This window comes from Hibiscus syriacus, unplaced genomic scaffold, assembly GCF_006381635.1.
Source record: "Hibiscus syriacus cultivar Baekdansim isolate YM2019G1 unplaced genomic scaffold, ASM638163v2 tig00116962_pilon, whole genome shotgun sequence".
Classification (NCBI taxonomy): Eukaryota; Viridiplantae; Streptophyta; class Magnoliopsida; order Malvales; family Malvaceae; genus Hibiscus; species Hibiscus syriacus.
This window is the reverse complement of record NW_024063488.1, coordinates 6543443-6559256: the sequence shown is the minus strand read 5'-3', so window position 1 is coordinate 6559256 and position 15814 is coordinate 6543443. Positions and strand designations below refer to the sequence as shown.

At 35.0% G+C, this 15814-nt stretch overlaps 2 protein-coding genes and 1 pseudogene across 2 annotated transcripts; all 3 read left to right on the top strand.

The window, feature by feature from the left end:
- The first annotated feature begins 4764 nt into the window (after nt 1-4764).
- Nucleotides 4765-6561, top strand: LOC120190552. The gene is made up of 3 exons (XM_039193616.1): nt 4765-4839; nt 4959-5319; nt 5571-6561. The coding sequence occupies exons 1-3, from the start codon at nt 4765-4767 to the stop codon at nt 6194-6196; spliced, it is 1062 nt and encodes a 353-aa protein (XP_039049547.1). The 3' UTR covers nt 6197-6561.
- Nucleotides 6562-7777: 1216 nt separating this feature from the next.
- Nucleotides 7778-9576, top strand: LOC120190784 (anthocyanidin reductase ((2S)-flavan-3-ol-forming)-like). Its single transcript, XM_039193839.1, has 6 exons — nt 7778-7964; nt 8193-8359; nt 8448-8648; nt 8739-8898; nt 9002-9215; nt 9306-9576. Exons 1-6 carry the CDS (start codon nt 7838-7840, stop codon nt 9445-9447), a joined length of 1011 nt encoding a protein of 336 aa, XP_039049770.1. The 5' UTR covers nt 7778-7837; the 3' UTR covers nt 9448-9576.
- A 1589-nt stretch (nt 9577-11165) lies between these two features.
- On the top strand, nt 11166-13777 carry LOC120189958 (annotated as a pseudogene).
- Nucleotides 13778-15814: the final 2037 nt, after the last annotated feature.

Sequence of the window (15814 nt, the reverse complement as noted above, 5' to 3'; positions counted from 1 at the left end):
TGCAAAAGAGAATGTTGATTATCAAATATTAAACAAACGTTAAATGAACATGTTTACAGATGTTAAACGAACATGTTCACGAACATTAAACGAATATATTCGTGAACTTTAAATGAACAAATAAAAATACCTACAAAAATAATAAACGAACAAGAATACAACACTAAAAATTTAATTGAATATAAATGGAACATAAACACATCTTCAAAGTTAAACAAACAAGGAGATACACAACTTTACTAATTCGAGATTGCTTTGTTGGCCATGTTCCACAAAGAATGGGTTATTTTGGCGGCTAGAACTCTAAATTCTGATGAGCGAAGAGACCTTGATCTGCCATTCAAAAACCAGTTCTACCTCCAACCACCCACTCCATAATAGGGATGGGCATAGGTAGGGTGGGATTAGATTTCCGACAAACCTGACTCGATCCGAAAAAAATGTATACTCTCCACTCTAAATTTGACCCGACCTAGTTTAGGGTAATTTCATCTAACTCGAAATTGGATTCAACTTTTGAAATAAAACCCGGCCCTGACCCTACTCTAAATAATATAAAATTATTGATTTTATTGAATAAAATAATAACTTAATTGAAAATAAATAATATAAATAAGGGTATTATTATAATTATCTATAATATATAATGTATAATTCTATTATTTTTGGGTTAGGTTTGATATTTTTTACCATAAACCCGAATTCGTCCCGAACTTTTCCTCTAAAAAAATATGACCCGACTTGAACCCAAAATTTAAACAAAAATCAATTCAATCAAGTCGAGTTTCGAGTCAAAACCCGTTGAGTTCGGATCTTGTATCCATCTCTACTCCATAACATGCGGCTTAAAGGGTAAAAGAGTCTATTAAAGACTCGAAAAATATTTTAACATTCTCTTTTTAATTTTACACCACTAAAATTTTAATATATTCTTTTTAAATTTTTATTCTCATGTTTTTGGAGTACTCTAACCTACTTCATTCTTTTGTGTCGAGTGTTTTAACTTTTAAAAATACAAAACTTTTTTAAAAAGGAAAATTATTATCAGAACAGTACACAATACAGTGTGAACTTCACATTTAATAGCTGAGGCTCTAGAAAGATTGCCTAGGGGACCGGAGAATACACATACAGTGAAAAAAATGGATACAAAAGTTAGAAAATATATTTAAAATTATGAAATGAAATAATTTGTTAATGTTAACTGTTGCGGAATATGGCTATCGGATAGAGTAAAATTGTAATTGATAATTTGAGAAAATAAAAATGAAGATAAAGAAGACACAAACTTTACGTGAAAACCCCCCTAAATAATATAGGGTAAAAACCACGGACAACGGTAGAAGAATTTCACAATGAGAAAATAGGAATTACAACTTCTCTCGATCTAACAAGGAGAAAACAATAACAATTATCTCTTGATAAAAAGGAGAAAACAACTCTCAAGAAAACTCTCTAAATTCTCTAGTATTGTGAGAAAACTATAATGATTTGGGATGATTTTGAACCTAAATGGTTAGGTTATTTATAGTTGAAGCTTAAGGACTAATCTTGTAAATATCCTAAAGTCTAGAGACTAAAAGAGCAATTTTCCCATGTCAATTTTCAACCAAAACATGTTGCCTAACTTGGACCAATTTAGCGCTGCCAAATATTTTTCAATAATTTCTGCTTTGACTTTTCAATAATCTCTCACTTGAAGATTTGATTGGAACAATCATATCTTCACACCATTCTTTCTACCTTGTACCTCTTTGTTGTATTCCAATGCTCTTTGCCTGGATTCGTCATATACCGACTAACCATTCTCACTGCTTGTGCAATGTCTGGTCTTGTGCATATCATAGTGAACATTAAACTTCCCACTATAGATGCATACTACACTCGAGACATCTCCATCCTCTCTTATTCACTGCTAGGACTCATACTGGAGGATAATTTGAAGTTAATAGGAAGAAGGGTAGAAATTGTCTTACAATCTTGCATCTTGAATCGTGACAAGATCTTCTTCAAGTAATTATTTTATGAAGGTCAAATCTTCATATTACTTCTGTCTCGGTGAATTTGCATCCCTAGAATCTTGTTTGTTGATCCCAAGTCCTTTATTTCAAATTCCATAGCCAATTTTGCCTTCAATTCTTCAATATGATATTTGTTAGGTTCTACAACCAACATGTCATCCACATACAACAACAATATAACAAAATCGTTATCACCAAACCTCTTGAAATAAACACAAGGGTCTGCATTAAGTCTGTTGTATCCAAGGCACATAATGAAGGAATCAAATCTCTTATACCAACACCTCGACGCTTGCTTTAGACCGTACAGAGATTTGTTCAACCTACAAACCAAGTTCTTCTTTTTTTTTTCTTCAAAACCTTCAGGCTGGAGCATGTAAATCTCTTCTTCAAGATTTCCATGAAGAAAAGCTGTTTTAACATCTAGCTCCTCTAGATGTAAATTCAATGTAGCACACATTGTCAAGACTACTCGAACTATTGTTAGTCGAACCACAGGAGAAAATATTTCATTGAAATTAATACATTCTTTTTGAGCATATACTTTGACCACCAGTCTTGCACGATACCTCTCCACTATCATTACCATTTTGCTTGATTTTGAAGACCCATTTGTTACCAATTGGCTTCCTTCCTTGTGGTGGTGGCACAAGGTCCCATGTATTATTTTTATGAAGGACTTTAATTTTTTCTTGCATCGCCATCATCCATGGTGAAGCATCTGAGTTGTTTATCGCCTCCTGGAATGTTGATGGATCACCGTCCTTTGTTAAAAGGCAGTATGCAATATTTCCTTTTATAACATAATTTGAGTGTCAATTGGGACGTCTTCTCACATGATCTGATTGACGAGTTGTTGGAGCTTCAGAACTCTCTGGTTCTTGTTCATCATGTGTTGGTTCTGCTTCAGAAGAATCTCCTTGTTCAAACTTCTTTTCCACATGTATCTGTGTAGTCTTTGACTTTTTAGCGCTATCATCGTCTTCTTTTCTTTGTAGTTTATCTTCTACAAAGATAACATCTTACTGATGATCACTTTGCGGGCAGTGGGATCCCACAAGCGATACTCCTTTATTTCATCAACATACCTCAAGAATTTGCATTTATTGGATTTTTTTTTATCTCATATCTCTTTAGTTGTCTTCTTCTCCTCAATGCTTGACAATACTTCATCTGCTAATGCTAGATGAAATGCTAGATGAAAGTTTGTCATAGCATTCCCGTCTATCTCGTTCCATTTGTTGTCATCTGTGAAATCTACCGGCCTTCATCTTCAATTTCAACAATGAGAAATTTCTCCCATTGAACTTTTTAATATCAAATTTCGTTGCCATAGATTCTATTACGAATAGCACCATTATTTCATTATCATGAATAATTCTCTGGAACATTCAAAGAATGTGTAATAACTTCTTATTTTCTTATGTTGGAGGATCTACCTTTTGGTGGCAACCACAAAGACAATAAGTAGATATTACACGCTCAAATCTGGCTCTGATGCCAATTGTTGCGGAATACGGCTATTGGATAGAGCAAAATTGCAACTGATAATTTGAGAAAATAAAAATGAAGATAAAGAAGACACAAATTTTACGTGGAAACCCCCTAAATAATATAGGGTAAAAACTACGAACAACGGTAGAAGAATTTCACTACGAGAAAATAGGAATTACAACTTTTTTCGATCTAATAAGGAGAAAACAATGAAAATTATCTCTTGATAAAAAGAACAACTCTAAAAAAAACTCTCTAAATTCTCTAGTATTGAGAGAAAGCTAGAATAATTTATGATAGTTTTAAAACTAAATGGGTTAGGATATTTATAGTTGAAGTTTAAAGACTAATCTTATAAATATTCTAAAGTCTAGGGACTAAAAAACAATTTTCCCATACCATTTTTCAACCAAAACATACTACTTAACTTGGACCAATTTAGCCGCCGGCTGCCAAATATTTTTCAACAATTTATGCTTTGACTTTTCAACATTAACAAGTTATAAACAAAAGCCTTACGGGCTAGATCCATATGCTAAATATAATAAAGACGTTGTCGGGTGACAACTGACAACAATTCCATTTCTGAATTTCTGCCGCTGTTATTGCCCCCGCATGCTACGTTTAGCGCGTAAGAAGAAAGCCTAGGATCAAATCACAAAGGCCTTGGTTTCTTCTTCAATGAGTTGCACTGTAAAGGCTTAAGAGACCAACCAAGGCATGGGAGTAACGGCAAATGTTTCTTTGCGTGTTTCCCAGAAATCATTATGCTGTCAAATCTCTCAGAAGTCTGAAATTCCTAAGAATCAATGAAGGCACTCGGATCATAATTACTTCTTCATTGACCGGGGTCGTTTATTTAGGGGGGAAATCGAAGGAGAATAAAAGGAAATGGCAACTTCACGACTGCATTTATTTGGCACTAAATCTGCAATCTTTTAACTTCGCTAAGATTAGTTTCCTTTTCTAATTCTTTTGGTCTTTGCGAAATCTCGTCAAGATTTTGTAATCTGTATGGCTGGTTCAAACAAGAAAATATTAGCCAAACATGGAGAGTAGTGCACCAAAACAGAAACAATATGCGCAAACAGAATATATACCTTTCCTTTATGGTTGTCTTGGTAATGGTAATTCTGACGGCACAACCATAGGGTTTGAAGATGAGATTGTTTTAAGAATTTTAGAGACGTAAAAAAAAGCATTTTGGCAGAGAAAAGAGAAAAAAGGGTTTAAAATAAGGTAGAACAAGATGCCTTCAGCTTGGTTAATTAGTCTCAAGAAATCAGTTGACTGTAAATCAAACTTGTCTGGTGTCAAGGAACCCGTTGGAAACCACAACAGCAGTTTATGCGGTTCAGGGTGTTCAAGATCCTTATCAAATTTGAGAGATAGACTTCATGGAAGCAAGAGACACACGGACAAGGCACCTGTGGCAATTGGCAGCCCATATCTATTGCGAGCGCTGAGATTCTCAATCCGATAACACATCAAACAGTTTTCACAGGCTCTAAATGTGTTCTCGAGATTAAAACTCGGGGTTCTGGTAATGATAGTGGCAAGGGAAGTTCAACTTTTGTGGGAACCCTTAGCCCTGGTACACCGGGTCCTGGAGACCGCTTTATGGAGGCAGCCTACAGTGGCAGGAGGTCGAGGGGTCCTTCCATTTTGGGAGGTGGCTGTGGCATCTCTTCGAAGAGCAGGAGATCCCTTGATTTGGAGTACCAATTCTATGTTTGCCTGAAATGCAGCGAAAGTTTTGAAAATTTGGAAGCCATAGAATCACATCATCTCTCCAAGCATGCTGGTAAAGTTCATTACTCACGTATGCATGTGTGTCTGCATTTTTCCTCTGTTAATTATAGGAAAAACTGAAAGAAATTTCAAATGTTTAAATGATTTTTTAAAAAACCTGAAATTAAAGGGTAGATTTCCTCTATCACTTTGATTAGATTAGTATTTTAATTTCTTAAGGTTTTCATATTGAGACCAAACAGGTTATTTTATATTATGTAGTTCAAGTTATTGAAAAACCTAATAGTCATCTCATGTGTGCAGTTACAGCACTTTCCGAAGGAGACTCATCCAAGAAAATAGTGGAATTAATTTGCCAAACAGGTTTTTCCGAATCTGAAAATCAATTTGGTGAAATTGAAAGGATATTGAAGGTTCACAACATGCAAAGAACCCTTGCGCAATTCGAAGATTACAGAGAAATGGTAAAGCTCAAGGCAAATAAACTATCCAAGCAACATCCACGCTGCCTGGCTGATGGGAATGAGCTTTTGAGGTTCTATGGCACAACTGTCGCATGCTCTCTTGGCTTGGAAAACACTCTAAGCCTATGCACATTGGAGAAATGTGGTGTCTGTCAAATTCTAAGATGTGGGTTTTTCAGCAAGAAGGAACCAAAGGGATACTGGGGTGTTTTTACTTCTTCCACAAGTAAAAGAGCTATGGACTCTATTGAACTTGATGAAGGAATCCTTAGTTTAAGGAAAGCTCTGGTCGTGTGCAGGGTAATTGCCGGTAGGGTTCTTAAACCTTCAGAAAATTTACAGGAAATGGCAGGTCAATCAAACTTTGATTCACTTGCTGGAAAATCTGATTGCCATTCGAATATCGATGAACTCTATTCACTAAGCCCTAAAGCTCTCCTCCCTTGCTTTGTTGCAATCATTTGAAAAAATTGATTGCCCATTCAAATATTCAAAGAACCCTATTCACTACATAAGTGCTCATTTTATCTTAGTAATATATTGGACTGATTAAACATATTATCTATGTGCATTGAGGCCTATTTTCTTTCTTCAACCTTCTTTGTGATTATTCATTCTTACAGTTATTAGTTTCTTCTTTTCTGAGATTTTTCTTCTCTCTAACATCAATTATACTGAATTGTCATGATACTGCACCAACTCTAGAATTCTTAGCCATGCTTTGATTTCCAGCTTAACAGCTTGTAGTTTCTTATAGTGAAACTGCCTCGAGGATTGTTGGTGCCAAATAAGTCAGTTTGGACATCAACAATACTGCTATTTGAGCAACCCTCGTCCCTTGAATATTTGATAAAAGAAGTTGCTTACGAAAAAGGGTGCATTTGGCTAAGCTAATTTTTGTGGGAGTATTCGTGTGAAGAGTAGCAAAGTTGATTGCCATAAGTTAGTCTAGTATCCTTTGCATGTACCAAAGCATGCTAGTTGCTTGGATGGTAATTCTTAATCGTTTGCCAACCCTGAATAGATTGTTTGTTAGGGGAATGGAGATTGATGAAGATCGCAACTTGTGTTCTACTGAAACTGAAACTCATAATCACCTATATATTGGGTTCCCTTTCTCCAAGGAAGAACAACATTCCCTTCGATCACTGAGGCCACTTAATGGATTCAAAAATGTAGAAATTAGTTACACACCTTGAAAATTATGAACCTACAATTTCTTCTTTGAATGATTGTAAAGATGTTTCAAGTATTATCATTGAAGAACTTCAAACTGCAAAGATACAAAAAGCAAAGAGATGCTCAACATAAAAATAAAAGCTACAAGTTTTGACATGAATATAGAAGTATGAAGAAGTTATATCACAATAAAAGAGCAATACCATGATATGGAATAGGCGATTTGGGTGATTTCATCATAATATTTATGTCTCTAAAAAATACTTAGAAAATTATATCTCATAGTATTTGGAGTTATGATTTAAAATATATTAAGAATCAATTAAAGATATGCAATTGTGACATTATATCTTTTTATCATTTTTGGAATGTTACAATTTGGGTGCAAGCAAGTATGTAGCTCGTAAGAAAGATATAATTGGGGATGCGAATCGTAGAAACAAATAACTCGTGCCTTACCTAATTACTGTGACTAAAAGCAGTAAACCAGCTAACCAGGGAAGAAAGTTAGATCGAGGTGGTTGTATTTTTGGGTAGCCATTCACCCAGCTACCCCCTTTTGCTTTCTACTTGCATTTTTAGGTTTCACCAATGTTAATTTCCACTTATGTTTCATGTTGTACTTATTTTACAACAGAGGTCAGAGGGATTTATTTTCTATAATTTTATAAGTTGGAAAAGGAAAGAGTGATTCGAGGTTAAGATTTCAGTTCTCTTCAACATGAACAAATGATACAGTTTTTTTTTTTTACAACAAAGGTTGACTTTTTGAGACTTTGGTATGCACAAGGTCACATGCTCACCTAATATCTAGTCTCGCTTTCACCCCAGAGACCAACGTGTATATAAGCCTAAAGCTCACTCCACCACGATAAACTGAAAGAGAGGAGTAGAAACATAACACAAACTAAGACATAGGAAAGCATAATGGCTAGCCAGATCGTAGGAACAAAGAAAGCTTGTGTCGTGGGTGGGACTGGATTCATTGCATCTTTGCTAGTCAAGTTGTTGCTTGAGAAGGGTTACGCCGTCAACACTACCGTCAGGGACCCTGGTTAGATCTTCTTCATTTTTGTTTTTCTTTTTTGATCCATGTCCCTTTTCATTTGGCTTGCTTACGGGAAGAAAATTTGCTCCGTCCCTCTTACAAGTAATGTTTTTAGTACTATTGTACTACTTATGATCAGATTATAACTACCTAACTCCCTTGTATTTATTGCTTTGATTTGGTGGACACTAGTTTGGTTTTTAATTATACATCAATGGGGTTAATTTCATGCAGCCAACCAGAAGAAGATCCCTCACCTTGTAGCACTTCAGAAGTTGGGAGACTTGAAAATCTTTCCTGCAGATTTAACTGATGAAGGGAGTTTTGACGCCCCTGTTGCTTGTTGTGACCTCGTCTTCCATGTTGCAACACCCGTTAATTTTGCTTCTCAAGATCCAGAGGTGTTACCTTAACACCATTAAACTGCTTTTTCATTGATGATCATTCATCATATAACTAGGTTGCTTGCTTTATGTTTTTTTTTTTAAGAATGACATGATAAAACCGGCAATCCAAGGAGTGCTGAACGTTTTGAAAGCTTGTGCCAAAGCAAAAACAGTTAAACGTGTCGTCTTGACATCGTCAGCCGCGGCTGTCTCAATCAATGCCTTAGCCAAGACAGATCTGATCATGACGGAGAAAGACTGGACCGATACCGACTTCTTATCATCTGCAAAGCCACCAACTTGGGTAACAATTTGATGTTAACACATAATATCTATCTTACGATCAAGCAAAAAGATAGCTGTTGTAACTTGTAAGCTGTATCCATATATGCAGGGGTACCCTGCATCTAAGACGCTGGCTGAAAAGGCAGCTTGGAAATTTGCGGAAGAAAACAACATCGATCTCATTACAGTTATCCCTTCTCTCATGACCGGTCCTTCCCTCACCCCAGATGTGCCCAGCAGTATCAACCTTTCTACGGCTTTGATTTCGGGTACTAAATCAGAACCTAATGTTTTGGCTTTGTAAAACCGCTTAAACAAAGAAGTGGATGGAGCATCATAGACTATATTTGATGGAATTTCAACATATTGCAGGCAATGAGTTCCTCATAAATGGCTTGAAAGGTATGCAGATGCTGTCGGGTTCGATCTCTATCACGCATGTGGAAGACGTATGTCGAGCCCATGTCTTTCTGGCTGAAAAAGAATCCGCGTCGGGTCGATATATATGCTGTTCTTTCAATTCCAGTGTGCCCGAACTCGCTAAGTTCCTCAACAAGAGATACCCCGAGTTCAAAGTCCCTACTGAGTAAGAGGCAATATGCATGCATTGAAAAAGTTGAGTTCTTTAAGGGAGAATTGTGGTTAACATGGTTTGTTTACTTTATATCGATTGCAGTTTCGGAGATTTACCGTCCAAAGCCAAGTTGAGCATTTCCTCGGAGAAGCTTATTAATGAAGGGTTCAGCTTTAAGTTTGGGATCGAGGAAATCTACGACCAAACTGTGGAATATTTGAAGGAGAAGGGGGTGCTCAAGTGAAGGGTTGTGAGAGTTCCCTACTGATTGTGGTGTTTGGTGGCTCGAGATCTATGTTGTGTTTTGGTGATGATATTGGAATAACTTCGTGTCCTACAAATTAAGCAAATATCGTATCATCTGTTTTTATTATGACTAAACTCCATGCATATCTCAACTCTTTAGTGGGCTCAAAACAAAATATTACTTAGCTGGGCTCAGAGCAAAACATAAACTGTTCGGTTCTTAATAATAATGAGAAAAAAGAAAAAGAGAAACTAATACACGAACCGACTTTAAGGAAAAAAATAAAATAATTGAATTAATCTAATTTAGTTTATTAATTGATTTAACAGAATTGATTTATTTGGGTCTAGAAAATACTATTAAAAATTTGGGGTTGAGAATAATTTTTTTAAAGAAATCGTTAATTTTATTTAAAATATGAAATATCCTGAATTATAATAAATATTTATAATCATAATCGTAAATAAACATATGACAGTTTCCTATAATCATCGAAACAAAACTAACAACTTAAGATTATATAAGGAGCATACATGGAAAGAATAAAATCTAACAAAGAAAGCTCGAACAAAAATAGATACAAATATATCTAATCACATCGGCAAATAAACCACAAAAGGGGATCAAGTTATTAAAAGACTACAGGCAAACCGTAAATTAGACTCGAGTGACGTGAAAAGCTATCCACGAACGCATAACGGGTATCCAAATCTAATTCTAGGTCTGCAGCAGGGAAGATCAACAATAAAACAAATAAGCGTTACTTTGATCAGTCGTAGCGATATCAAATCAACTCTTTGAAAAAGATAAGTGAAAATAACGATCAAACGGGTAAAAATCGTGCCAAAAAAAATATGTCATAAAGGCAGATGAAAGCATATTATACAAGCAGATTTATTGAAAAGAAAAAACAAGAGAAAATAAAAGAATGATAAAAATTACTGACGATCGACAACTAACATTAAAATTGATATCATCGTTAATAAAAAAAGAGACGAGGGGCTTACCAATGACAAAAAGAAAAATTAATATGTAGAATTTTATCATACTCATTCTGCAACTGAATTTTTTTTTATTCAAATTTATCAAAAGTAATTCAACTTTAAACATAATAAAAAAGTATCCTAAAAGAAATTATGATTTCTTTGATTTTATGCATAATAAAAATCTTGGTCTGGGTCAACTTCTCTGTTTCTTTTTTGGTGGGATACAGAAATTAAAGATCCAGCCCCATTATGGCTTCTTTTTACCCACTCGGGCTCCATGGAAACGGAAAATGACAGAACTCAATCCTTTGGTTTTGGTCAACAAGAATTATCCCAACTAAAATGTAAAAGAAAGAAAAAGAAAGCAGAATGCCCTCGAATAGCGTGCTTCATCAAAAATACTTCACATTGTTTCCAAGCTCCAGTTTTATATATCCTGTTTCCCTATGACTTTTGCAATATTTTTTTTACAAGGGACGTGCACATTGCATCTATACGTTTTTAGTTTGACAGTGTCATCGGATGTTATTCCTTTCTCTTTCATGGTTTCAACTTCTTTTTTTGGGTGGGAAATACCAAATTTCATATCCCACTTTCAATGCAACTATGTAAAACAACATATACCAACCTATACCAAATTACCCATTTCTAAAAACATTTTAAGTGTTTTTTAGTGGCACAGTTAATGGCAGCATGCAATTTCTTTTACCATAGCAACTGCAACTATAAGAACTTCCGATATTGTTTTAAAAATGCCTAGTTTGCTTCCGATTCCCTCCATGCCTTTCTCTATCGACTCTCTACTAACAAACCTTGTCTCTTGTGCTCAATTGTCTATTTGACCAACTACTACAGCACCATCTTCTTCCAACAAGCAACTTCTCGACGTCCTTTGTTCTCTTTTTTGGTTCAGTCTCAAGAAGAAGAAAAAAGTGCTCCCCTTTTTTAAAACACCACCTTTCTTTTTTGTTGGTTTTCAATTTTCACCTTTTGTTTATCTAGACAATGCAAGCCTGCTGTGATCTTGAAGTGGATGTCGACGGTGGAGAGGTTTTTATAGTAGACAAGGTAAAATCAACTTCAAGTTTTTGTCGGTAGAGAAAATCATAAATATCAATTTCTTTCGGCGTGTTTAACTCCAATTTTCAGCTTCTGTGATTTATTGTGTTCACTTGAAGTCAATTGTGTTGCTGTTTTGTTTACTCTATGCGTCTTTATTTCTTCTGTTTTTTTTCTTCTTCTTGTAAGTTATTAATATCACCAAGGATCTTGGCCACTCTTCTAGATTACAGAAGAAACAGGAGCACTCTTAAATTTATTGTTGACGGTACTTCTTACCACACAAATTTCTGTCATTTTTAGGTTCATTTATAGCTTTTTGTTGAGTTAGTTACCGTTTGGCGTTTTGGGGTTAAAAATGAAGTGCATAAAATGTTTCTCTTCATATCATCCTACAATGTGCTATTAATTCCCCTTGAATTTGTTTCTAAAAGCAGAAAACTCTTGCATCTTTCTCAAAAAGATTCGTCAAATTGTTAGGTAATTTGATGGATAATAAAAGGGACCTGAAAGTTGTATTTGATGACTGTCCTGGGGGAGCCGAGGGGTTTGAGCTCGTAGCAAGGTTTTGTTATAACAACAGGAGAACTGAGATAACTCCTGCCAATATAGTCTTACTAAATTGTGCAGCACAATTTATGGAGATGGATAGTGATGGCCCCAGGCCTAGCTTGTTGAACCAAACCAAAAGGTCTCTAGATGGCATTAGCTTCTGGTCCTGGTCTGAGCTCCTTGTAGCTTTGAAAGAGTGCCAAGATTTGCTTTCTCCTTCGAAACCTTCGCTAATACTTGATAAAGTCCTGGATTGTGTTATAGGAAGGCTTGTCTCTCCTGTTGTTGCAAGTCCATACACATCTTCCTCAGAGAACTCAAGTTTCCGGTGTTCATCTAATACAAGGAGCAACTGTAGTATCAGAAGCAATCCCTCTCATGTATCTTGGTGGTTTAAGGATCTTCTGTTTTTGAATATTGATTTGATTGATAAGGTAATGAAAATGATGGTATCCCAACATTTTGATCATGCTACAATAATTAAGTTCCTCTTTTGTTATCAAAGATCGAGATTTCTTATTGCCACCCCAAGCGAGAAGTGCAGAATCATGGAGGTCATAATCAAATTGCTTTCTTCGCTTGATAGGAGCTCCCTTTCTTGCAAGCTCTTATTTGATATATACCGAGTAGCTTCGAGTTTGAAAATTAGCAGACATTGCAAATCCATTTTGGAAAATCTTATTGGTTTACAACTGATGTGAATCTTCTTTTGATCATGCTACAATAATTAAGTTCCTCTTTTGTTATCAAATTACATGTATGATGTGAATCTTCTTTGAGGCTAGTAAATGCTTTTCACAATGAACTAAGTCCTCGCTTATCCTCGGTTCGATTAAGAAAAGTTGCTAGCTTACTCGACTCATACCTTGTGGAAGTTTCAGCAGATTCGTACCTGAACCCTTCAAAGTTTGCAGCATTAGTCCTTCTGCTGCCAGATTCTGCAAGAGAATCCCATGATAGGCTTTTCCAAGCCATAGACATTTATCTACAGGTATTGCTATCAACTTATAAATATTTGCCCTTGTTATAAAATTAGTTGCTTTGCGTAAAATCTTATAGCAAAACTGATTCTCTATTTTTCTTACAATTGAAGTATTGATATTGGTTGAGTGTATCCCTTATAAGTTGCATGTCTATTTGTTAGGGCTCAATTAATTCAGGCTTGTAATTTTGAAGTAAATTCATTGGATAAACAAACGATTACGGCAAAAGTTAAAACTGATATCTAAAGTTTATTGACTGATGAAATTTCTGAACAGATTCATGGTGGAATATGTGAAGCACAGAAAATGAGAATCTGTAGTGCACTTAACTACGCAAAGCTCTCGACAGATGCATTGAGAGACTTGGCTCGGAACTCAAAATTTCCATCAAGAATAGCTATACATGGTTTCCTTAATCGGCAGTCCAAGCTTGAAAACTTACTTGAACGACAAAAACATACCAGCACCTTTAGTGGTTCCATCTCTACCGAGGAAAGTATCAAAGAGAGAGAATTCCGATCAAATCCTTGCGTATGCAAAACGATTCGGTGTTCCAGAGAAAGCTGAGCAACTTGATGTACATCTGCAAGGAATGCAATGCAGGGTAACAGAACGGGAGAAGTTTTGTGGAATAATGCACGCTCTCAAATAGGAAACATTCCAAGAACAAGATTATCCAGCCTGGGTAATAACGCTAGATTCTTGCCAAAACTATGTTCTTGAAAACATATCCTTGCCTCCAGGCTCCAAAGTCTTTTATAGTTTGCCCCTAAATTGTTTTTGAAAATATCTGTACATCCTGAAGCCAATTAATGTAAAGACAGATTATTCTTGTTAGAATTCTTTGTAAAAGAGTAACCAGCGGATTGAATTTTTTTATATTCGACGATGTTCAATTTAGTTTCTTTTCTAGATTAAATATAAATGAAATATGAAAAGAAGTCAAAAAGGAAGTTCTAGGTTCAGGGTCTTACCAACAAACGACTAACAACAGTTTGTAGAATGTCAATGGAATGTGGTTAACAAAGCAGTCTTTGTTGAACATCTCAAACTCTATCAGTCGCCACTTTTATCATTTATTTCCAAGAAAATCAACTGCGTCAGATAGAAAATTGCTGCCAGCTTGTGGCAAACCAGAGCAAAGCATTTCCATTACTGTTTAATGGAAGTTCAATTGTACTTGTTATGAAGTTGAGAAAGCATCTTAAACAAAAGTCAAAATAAGCCGGTATGATAAAATAACAGGAATGATCGAAATTGCATCGTCATCTAACTGCATTAAAAACGAAGTGTTGAAGATACCAGAAAAATAGAGAAAATGTCAATATCCAAGTCATTTGTTAACCCAAGAATAGAACAAGAGAGAGAAAGCATTAAGAAAAATAATGGAGGTTTCTAAAGGAATATCCGTTTTGAGTCACTCCCACAGCCAAGGCAGGCTGCGAAGTATGCGGCGAAGTGCACGCGTGGTTACGGGGCTCGCAGCAGGAATGCTGATTTAGGAGCCCCAGGGAGTATGCGCCGAGTTGATTTTTGTAAGCTATATGACATCTAATAGTTAGCCTTCGGAGTTCAAGTTTCGATAACATGGTTGTCTTTAGCTTGGAGAATGAGAATTAAATAATGGACTAATGATTAACCATAAACGAGGGCATCAAAAGATGGACAAAATACAATGCAACTTTCAATGTACTGTTTTTTTTTTTAAGGAAAATGCAGCAACTTAATGAACCATGGTTTGTGTGACTGTGAGCCATAAATGCAAAGGTTGGTGATGGGTTGGACCAACATCCATGAAAGAGGCAGTGCCATCACTCTTTTAGATACAATTGCAAACAATTTTGATATTTGTGATCTTTTTTTTTAGTTTACCACTATGATGCAGGGATCATTAACGAATGCCATGTCAAGAACAATATCTTGTATCCGGGTGTTGAATTTCTTATATGTTATTTTATTTTTAAAAGCATAATCAAAGCTTTGAGTCTATAAATGGATAAATATTTATTTTAGAACTTAAATTTTGATTTTTAAGTCTAATTTAGCAGTCTTTTGGTCTAATTGTGTTTGATTTTTACTTCAAGATTTAATTTTGTATTTAGACTTTTTTGGTTAAATTAGATACCTAAATTGAATTTTGATTCTAGTTTTCTTTTTATTTTAAAGATAATATTGGGTCAAGTTCGAATTTAGGATAAAAAATATTCGACTTGACATGAACTATGAATAATAGTAAAATTGACTTTTATATATTTAGAAATAGTTGTTATATTCAATTATTTTCTTTTACCTGATAAAAATAAAAATATTTTTGGTAAAAGAGTTTGTGAGACCCTCGTACTTTAAAAAAAAAAAAAAAATCAATTCGACCCTTATCATTTTTTGCACCCAATGTGGCTCTCAAATCTAAAAAAAAACTCAATATAGACATTTGACCAACGGTTTTCATCATTGACTATTACGGTGTTGACGTGACGCTTCAAGGTGTTGATGTGGCGATTCACAGTGGCTGATAACGTGACTGATGGGCTAAATTAGTTTTTTAGTCGAGTTCGAGAGTCAAATTTGGTCTTTTTTAAAGTTCAAAGGCTTATTTGATTTTTCAAAAGAAATTATTTTAAATTTTAAAATTTGAATTTAAACTATATAGAAAAAATAAATATAAAACTACTAAAAATAAAAATTAAATTACTAAAAAGTATATATATATATATATATATATAAATTTTAAAAATAAAATTACTAAGGAAATATGAAAAAAATGAGTGACTTGATACTTGTTCA